This window comes from Electrona antarctica (assembly GCF_951216825.1).
Source record: "Electrona antarctica genome assembly, contig: scaffold_1287, whole genome shotgun sequence".
Taxonomy (NCBI): domain Eukaryota; kingdom Metazoa; phylum Chordata; class Actinopteri; order Myctophiformes; family Myctophidae; genus Electrona; species Electrona antarctica.
This window is the reverse complement of record NW_027637808.1, coordinates 5,001-14,775: the sequence shown is the minus strand read 5'-3', so window position 1 is coordinate 14,775 and position 9,775 is coordinate 5,001. Positions and strand designations below refer to the sequence as shown.

Sequence of the window (9,775 nt, the reverse complement as noted above, 5' to 3'; positions counted from 1 at the left end):
TCGCCCGTACGGTCTTCGCGTCTCGTCCTCTTTAGACAGTCCTTGATTCAAACCAGGAACAAGGAAACCACTTGCTCCTGTATTGTTCCACTTCCGCGGCGACCACCATTGCATTTTCAACGGACAACAACAGGGGTTCTGCATTCCCCCCCCCATCAATTACTCACCCCATGAAGCCTTGAATTCATGGAACAGTTAAGTGTGTTTGCCATGAACACAATGCTTCATAGTAATTGCGACGTACTTTGATGACGTCATCGCAAAAAGGTCCGTCGCGCCGGCGTGCAAAGGGTTCTGGGAAATTGAGTCCCATTGTTTACAATGGCGAATTTGCCGGAGGAACAAGCTGTGCGCTGAGTGGGCTGGTGTTGTGACCGCTGCTATGGAATACAAGTGATTACACCGTTTTAAAGTGGATGTTCATGAGAAGCCACTCAGCGGTCGGTACAGTGGCTGTTCAAAGGCAACGCTACACTTAGGCAGTCTAGGCTATTAGACCGCCGTACATTGGCGTCATTCAACCCGTTAACTTACGCGGCGATGCCGGCGCGGGCCAGCACCTCGGCCTTCATGGCGTAGAGCCGCTCGCTCTTGCTGACGCCCAGCTTGATCTTCACCCTGTCGTGGGCGTTGTCCTGGAAGAAGAAGCCGTTGTGGATGACGAACTCGGCATTGGAGCGCGTGCCGTAGAAGATGTAGATCTGAGGGGGAGAGGGTGGGGGGGGGGGGGGCAGAGACACACACACACACACAATTTAGACATTTGGCAGACGCTCTTAATCCAGAGCGATTTACTGTACATTAAGCAAGAACAAAAAGCACGGCAATACATCATATACATACAAATTATCATGAATCATACGTAAGCTAAGAAAACCCGGACTGGTTCCAGGTCTTCAAATAGTAAAATCAACAGGCCGAGAACAAGTAGTTAGCAATGGCTATGACATGTAGTCAGCCACAAATCTTTTTTTTTAATTTTTTTTACCCGAAACGTAAATTTTGTAACCTTGACCAGCAACGCTTTAGTTGTGAAATCTGGGGAACAGAATGAGAGATAAATGGGTTTTAAAAATCCAGTAATCATTGACGTGGACGGGCGCGTCCATCTCGTTTTGACAAGTGTGATGTATAGCCTAACTTAATCAATAAAAAAAGCAAAAGACGTTAAAGATGTTTTTGGCGCTTTGGGCCTTCCAAAAAGAAACAAAAAAATAAAATAAAATAGAGATATTAACCCATTTTGGGCGGGAACTTGTAGGTCTGCTATTTTTTTTTAAATAGTGAAAATTTTGAATATATATTCTTACAGAGTGAACATTTTAACTCAAATCTTTGCTTCTGGGGAGGTCCCTGGAACAACATATTTCCAGATGGGGTGGCGGCGGTGTATTACATATATTTTTTGGGGTTCTTGACATGAAATATTGAGCACAACTGATACAGAAACATAATGTTTTTCAGAAAACTGTCAGGTTTTTAAATTTCGACGTCAGGCCTAAATGGGTTAAAGGCGTTTTTGCCAGTGAATGACTAACCTCTACATACACATACATTGTTGCTACCTCATATGTCCAAAACTATTACTGTTCAGATATTCAAATTAAAAAAATTAGCAAAAGTATAGCAGATCTATGCGACACATTTTGAGCTTGTAGATCTGCAATGTTTGCTACTTTTGTGTGGCACTGTAGTATTACAAAAATAGGGCATTAACCCATTTTGGGTGGGAACCCCTTTTGGTGTTAGCATTATGTTATGCTTTAGCTATTGAAAAATAGCAGATCTACAAGCTCATAGCGCGCCACCGAGTGGCGCGCTACGAGCTTGTAGGTCTGCTATTTTTGAAAAATCGAAGAAAGACCGACATAGAAACATAGCTTTTACAGAAAACTGTCAGGATGTAGAAGACATTTTTAGAATCTGATCTCAGGTCAAAACGGGTTAATTCACAAAATAACAATACAAAAGTACAAATGTGGATATGGGTTCTACCCGACGACACTATTTTAACAGTGTTCTCAGGTGCTCACTTGTCCAGTTATCGTATACATACGAGTGTGGATACACGGAGGACTTGTACTCGATTGTGAGCGACAACGTGACGAGTGGAAGGGGGGAGGGGGGATAGGGGGAAGGGGGGGGTATCCCCCACATCAGTGGATCCACACGCTGCTCACGTAATCCCTCCGACACATTATTATTACCGTTTTCTGTACAGATAGCGGATGGAGGATGGAGAGGAAAATACGGAGCTGGGATGAGAGAGAGAGAGAGAGGCAAGCCGACGCAAAGATAAAAGTATGTCTTTGATGCGGTGGTGAAATCAGTATACCACAATTCTTTTACTGGAAAAAGTAAAAGTAGCAATACCACAAGAAAAGGACCCAAATCTATAAAATGTTATTCGAGTAAAAGTACTAAAGTATTGGCAACAAAACATACAAAAAGTACTCAAATTGTTAATAATTTCGTCAAATAATAATTAAACGGCGTACACGAGTACATACTGCATAGTAGTAGTACTTAAATGTTACTTTACACGCGTGCTTTAACCCATTTAGACCCGAGTTAAAAACATTCACTTTGAAAGAATATATATATTCAAAGATTTGCGCCACATTTTTACGATTTTTCAAAAAATAGCAGACCTACAAGCTCGTAGCGCGCCACTCGGTGGCGCGCTACGAGCTTGTAGATCTGCTATTTTTCAATAGCTAAATTATAACATAATGTTTAAAACGCCAAAAGGGGTTCCCGCCCAAAATGGGTTAATGGTCGCATGCAAAATGCTCCTTCCAAGTGGCCTGTCTGTGTTTGCCATTGGCCAGGCAGGGGAGGACAAATGCACCCATGGGTGGGGAGCGGACTGGAGGGCAGAGAGGGGAGGAGGAGGAGGAGAAGGGGTTACTAGGTCTACCAACGTTACCCAATGTTCCATCCACCCTCCCGGTCTTATACATCTCTAAACTAGCCCTCCTCCCTCCCTGCCACCCTCACCTCCACGCCCCTTCAAGCGCTCTCTCTCTCTCGCCTGCACCTCTCTGTCCTTCTGAATCTTATCAAATAATTCCTATTCTAAAGGAAGGACATGGAGGGTGAGGAGGGGCATGGAAACGGAGGGGGAAGGAGTGAGAGGTGCTGCGGTGGACAGAGTACTGTTGCGCGCGCGCGCGCACACACACACACGCGCGCGCGCGCGCACACGCACACGCACACACACACACACACACACACACACACACACACACACACACACACACACACACACACACACACACACACACACACACACGTTTGTATTACTATACTTGTGAGGACATCGACAGTTTCAGGACAGCCATTTTATGAATGTCATTTATATATATATATATATATATATATACTAGACCTGTACGTGCCCGTCGGCCACCGGCCTAATTGGGAACGATGGAACTTGGGAACCTAATAATACCCCGTTCTCATAGCACCCATTTTAAATATCTGTCTGTGTCCCTTTTGTGCCCATACTGTATATGGAGATCTCTGTATCTGAACCTAATAATACCCGTTGTTTTAACCCGTTTTAACTATCGGTGTCCCTTTTGTGCCCATACTGTATATGGAGATCTAGTATGCAATACCCGTTGTCACAGCACCCATTTTAACTGTCCGTCTGTGTCCCACATGGAGATCTCTGTATCTGCCTAGGCTGTGCCTGAAGAGTGCTGCAAACGGACTGTGAAAAGTGGACTGGTTAAGTAATCAATTGGCAGGTGTGGGGTTTGCCATGGCAATCAATTGGCTGAGGCTGCAAATTGCACAGGTGAGAGGAATTGGGCTCATTAGGCCCACTGGCAGAGACTGACCAGAGCCTTTTGTGGCGGTTCTGGACAACCGTGGGTCTGACCGACTCGATGCCGGGCACTGCACTCCCTGTGTGGGTGTGGAACACGTATGTCGAATTTGAAGCTGAAACTGCTACACAACTACGTTTAAATCATGTTTTTAACTCCAATTAAAACCCCTAAACCTAACCTATACATATCTAATCCTAAACTATATCAAATCCTAAACCTAACCTATACATATCTAATCCTAAACTATATCTAATCCTAGACCTAACCTATACATATCTAATCCTAACCTATACATATCTAATCCTAAACTAAACTACTAGAAGATGCATCTAAAAAAATATATATATATATATATATATATATATTTTTTTTTTTTCCCAACCATGAAACGGAAATGTTTCTTGCGAGGATCAGGAGTGGAGACGTTTGGCACTCAGAAATATGAGAGAGAGAGAGAGAGAGAGAGAGAGAGAGAGAGAGAGAGAGAGAGAGGAGAGAGAGATGAACCACACACACACACACACACACAATGTGAACAGGGCTCAGCTGGCCATATCAAAATGAACCAAGGGCCGATAACAGCTCAGTGTGCCACATGACACAGGAAGATAGGACGACGAGAGAGAGAGAGCGAGAGAGAGAGAGAGAGAGAGAGAGAAAAGTACTGAATCTCTCTTACTTCAGTACAAGTATCAATACTGCAATGATTACTAAAAGTGTTCTATGAAAATGTTCTTAAAGTACCAAAAGTGCATGCCATTATGCAGAATGTCCAGGATTTCACAAGTTTCAAATGTTTTTGAAAATGTTTTGAAAATAGCAGATGTGCACACAGAAGTGCACACTGCATCATGACACATTGTGATGCAACAAAATAATAATAAAATAAAATAATAATAAAAAAGGACTATCCAGAATACAACCCAGATACAGTAGGTAACGTTATTTTTCATAATCAACTAAATCAGGGGGTTTCAACAGATTTTGACCCAAGGGACCACCATCCTGACTAAGAGCAACCTGGGGACCACCACTATTGTCCATCATAGAGCCACCCCACACAGTGTTTGGGAGGTTCATTCCATTATTTTTTGATCAAAAATAACAATTCTTCTACATTCTCTAATTGTGTAGACTTGCAGATGTTTAACAATAATGTAACTCTTGAAAATGAAACCGAATGGACCCATAAGGGTCCATTTACGCTCTCAAGAGTTAAAAGATCTCCAACTCTCCATCATGTTGGCGCGCCATTGAGTTATAATTATACTTCCCGAAGTATTCCGGGTGCTTCAAAACGCCACTGAGCAACTAACACTGAAATGAATAACGGGGGGGCGGGGCTAACGCTCCAGTTCGGTCTCTATCCTTCTTTATACTCAGTGGTCCAGGCACCTTGGCTGGTAATCCAGTCTGGCAGTGTGCCGCGGGTTCGACTCCTGATCCCGACGGCCTTTACTGCATGTCTTCCCCCCATCTCTCTCCCCATTTCCTGTCAGCCTACTGTCTGTCCCTCCATAAAATATATACAATAAAAGGCGAAAGCCACAAAAAAAACATAAAAAAATAAAAAAACCTCTTTGCCCCACCTGATCGTTCTCCTTGTAGTCCTGCAGCGCCACGCATTCACACCTGTCGTCCTCCAAGTTGTAGCCCGTGGTGATCTGTCAAATGTTTAAAAATAATACCGTTGAAAAATATAAAACATCATCATGAACCTCTTATAAGGCATCATTTACAGCTCCATATGATTCTACCAAATGTATTCCGTTAATTGCCTTGTCCGTTGTGTTATTATTTGTGATTATGTAATATGAGTAAGTCAAAAAGGGTAGGCACAAATAATATAAGCTATGGCTTCAGCCCACACCTTTTTGGTCCAAACATTTCCTTTAAAGTTTTGCTGTAAGAATCATGTACAAGTTTTTAAGACCGAAATAAGCTATTCATTCATTCACTCACTCAAGACAGTGAGACAGGTTCTAAGGGGTAGGGTCAAACACAAGACAGTGAGACAGGTATCTGAGGGGTAGGGTCAAACACAAGACAGTGAGACAGGTTCTGAGGGGTATGGTCAAACACAAGACAGTGAGACAGGTTCTGAGGGGTATGGTCAAACACAAGACAGTGAGACAGGTTCTGAGGGGTATGGTCAAATACAAGACAGTGAGACAGGTATCTGAGGGGTAGGGTCAAACACAAGACAGTGAGACAGGTTCTGAGGGGTAGGGTCAAACACAAGACAGTGAGACAGGTTCTAAGGGGTAGGGTCAAACACAAGACAGTGAGACAGGTTCTGAGGGGTAGGGTCAAACACAAGACAGTGAGACAGGTTCTGAGGGGTAGGGTCAAACACAAGACAGTGAGACAGGTATCTGAGGGGTATGGTCAAACACAAGACAGTGAGACAGGTTCTGAGGGGTAGGGTCAAACACAAGACAGTGAGACAGGTTCTGAGGGGTAGGGTCAAACACAAGACAGTGAGACAGGTTCTGAGGGGTAGGGTCAAACACAAGACAGTGAGACAGGTTCTGAGGGGTAGGGTCAAACACAAGACAGTGAGACAGGTATCTGAGGGGTATGGTCAAACACAAGACAGTGAGACAGGTTCTGAGGGGTATGGTCACACACAAGACAGTGAGACAGGTTCTAAGGGGTAGGGTCAAACACAAGACAGTGAGACAGGTTCTAAGGGGTAGGGTCAAACACAAGACAGTGAGACAGGTTCTGAGGGGTATGGTCACACACAAGACAGTGAGACAGGTTCTAAGGGGTATGGTCACACACAAGACAGTGAGACAGGTTCTAAGGGGTAGGGTCAAACACAAGACAGTGAGACAGGTTCTGAGGGGTAGGGTCAAACACAAGACAGTGAGACAGGTTCTGAGGGGTAGGGTCAAACACAAGACAGTGAGACAGGTATCTGAGGGGTATGGTCAAACACAAGACAGTGAGACAGGTTCTGAGGGGTAGGGTCAAACACAAGACAGTGAGACAGGTTCTGAGGGGTAGGGTCAAACACAAGACAGTGAGACAGGTTCTGAGGGGTAGGGTCAAACACAAGACAGTGAGACAGGTTCTGAGGGGTAGGGTCAAACACAAGACAGTGAGACAGGTATCTGAGGGGTATGGTCAAACACAAGACAGTGAGACAGGTTCTGAGGGGTATGGTCACACACAAGACAGTGAGACAGGTTCTAAGGGGTAGGGTCAAACACAAGACAGTGAGACAGGTTCTAAGGGGTAGGGTCACACACAAGACAGTGAGACAGGTTCTAAGGGGTATGGTCACACACAAGACAGTGAGACAGGTTCTAAGGGGTAGGGTCAAACACAAGACAGTGAGACAGGTTCTAAGGGGTAGGGTCAAACACAAGACAGTGAGACAGGTTCTGAGCGGTATGGTCAAACACAAGACAGTGAGACAGGTTCTGAGGGGTAGGGTCAAACACAAGACAGTGAGACAGGTTCTAAGGGGTAGGGTCAAACACAAGACAGTGAGACAGGTTCTAAGGGGTAGGGTCAAACACAAGACAGTGAGACAGGTTCTAAGGGGTAGGGTCAAACACAAGACAGTGAGACAGGTTCTGAGCGGTATGGTCAAACACAAGACAGTGAGACAGGTTCTGAGCGGTATGGTCAAACACAAGACAGTGAGACAGGTTCTGCTGTTATAGCTGGACCCCCGATGTCAGAACAGCATTTTGATGAAGTGTGATACGTTTTGTGCGACGATCTGAGACGCATCAGACTCCCAATAACCCGCCACTATAACCCATTTAGGCCTGACGTCAATACAAAAAGGCTTCTAAATCCTATTTTTTTTCTGAAAAACCCATGTTTCTATGTCAGTGGTGCTCAACCTTTTTCATGTCAAGGACCCCCAGAATTATCACTATGGGCCACGGAACCCCATCTCAAAATATGTAGTTCCAGGCACCCCCCCAGAAGCCAATATTTTAGTTAAAAATGTTCGCTCTGAAATATATATTCAAAGATTTGCGCCACATTTTCATGACTTTTCAAAAATAGCAGACCTACAAGCTCGTAGCGCGCCACTCGGTGGCGCGCTATGAGCTTGTAGATCTGCTATTTTTTCAATAGCTAAAGTAGAACAGAATGCTATAAACACCAAAAGGGGTTCCCGCCCAAAATGGCATAATAGGCCCCATACCTCAATAACGAAACAAGATATATATATAGAGAAAATATAAATGCTTTTGAGGAATGAAACCTTATCAAAGTGAGAGCGACAAAGGATACGCATACGTCAACCACGATACTCTGCTCCTCTAAACGTGTTATGGGACCGCAATGATTGGTGTCAACAACAGCTTTTCGATCCCATAGCATGGAGAGTGTGTACATTTTTTGTACGACAACTAAATATGACCCAATCAATGTCAATACCGTTCACAGTGTTGTTCCTGTGTCGGGCAGAAACCTCATATCTTCATATTTCAACTTCTAATTCATCATGTCACACAAAAAGTAGCAAACATGACTGATCTACGAGCTCACAAGGCGAACCAATGGAAAGCATTAAAGGTATATTCAGTGATTTGACTTAATTCAAATATCACTTATTTTTTCTTTTTTTCTGGATAATCCTCCCTACTATAGAGTGTGCTGACCATATAAGGAGTTCCTCCCTGTCCCCAGTGAGCCCCATGGGGTCAAAAAACCCTAGTTTCAGTTTTGGTGGTGGGTGGCAAAACCTTCATCCAATCAGGATGAGTGGGGCCTTCCTCCAATCATGATCGAGTGGGGGCGGGCCTTGGTGCACATGCTGTTGGCCTGTTGCACTTCCACCCACTGTAGAGTGTGCATGTGCACATTTTGTTACCGGGGCGGACTGGGTGGTTTTCCAAATCACCCAAATCACTGAATGCTCCTTTAACACGAGCTTGTGACTATTGTTTTTTTCCCCCCTTTGTACCTCCTATATGATGATTTCCTGTGTTGGGCTATATAGAAGTGTATATTTGTACGTCTCTAAATGTTATGATGAATTGAAAACGGTGGACCCTCTTGTAAACAAGTGTAATGCTTTATGGCGTCGTCCACTCAGTTTTTTATTGTATCGAGTTGTGCTTGAAATGTACTGTAATAGAGCGTCGCAGTCCCGCCCCCTTTCATGACGACGCCAGGCCCAGGGAATAGTTCCCAATGCATTTTTCCCCATAGACATTTCAAAAAGTATTTATTTAAAGACCTTATAAGCATCGTACAAAGCCAACTCTTGTCGTGACAAATCATGACAACAAACACAATATTTTGGACCAAACAAATAATTACAAAGAAGAAAAACAACAAAAGAAAGTGTTGTAACCTGCCGTTTTCTTCTTCTTTCTAATTATTTGTTCAGCCCGAAAAATTGTGTTTGTTGTCATGATTTGTCACGACAAGAGTTGGCTTTGTCCGCGGCGTAAACGTCTTTAAATAAATACTTTCTGAAAAGTCTATGAGGAAAATGAACGGGGAATTATTTTCCGGGGCGGGACTGCGACGCTCTATTCTGTAAACTGTTAATACATACTTCAATCAATCAATATGGTAATGGTAAATTATAACTGGATCCATTTGGAACACATGTTTCTGAAAAGTTTCTGAAAAGCAACGGTTTTGGACATACAAGGTTTCCAGCGGACAGCGGTCATGAAGAGATAGAGCAATAACAATACAACTAATACATAACGATACATCCAGGGGTTTGAAAAGGCGCTTTTCATTTACATTCTCGGCAGAGGGAATAGGTAGCAAATAAATACATTTCGGGTGTCTTAACCCATTTTGGACTGAGGTCGATTAAAAAAAAGACTTCTAAATCCTAATTTTTTTCTGAAAAACCTATGTTTCTACTGTATGTCAGTGGTGCTCAACCTTTTTCATGTCAAGGACCCCCAGAATTATCTCTATGGGCCACGGCCCCCCAT

General features: G+C 43.7%; 1 protein-coding gene across 1 annotated transcript in view; it reads right to left on the bottom strand.

The window, feature by feature from the left end:
- Positions 1-534: 534 nt before the first annotated feature.
- The window catches only part of LOC306918644 (actin-histidine N-methyltransferase-like), a gene marked incomplete at its 3' end in the record, with an annotated part of 10,464 nt that continues 1,223 nt past the window's right edge, over positions 535-9,775 (bottom strand). The window contains exons 2-3 of the mRNA XM_079531533.1: positions 5,429-5,503; positions 535-701 (exon numbers count right to left, since the gene is read on the bottom strand). Of these exons, the coding sequence (XP_079387659.1) occupies positions 535-701; positions 5,429-5,503 (242 nt within the window). The remainder of the gene's footprint in view (positions 702-5,428; positions 5,504-9,775) is intronic.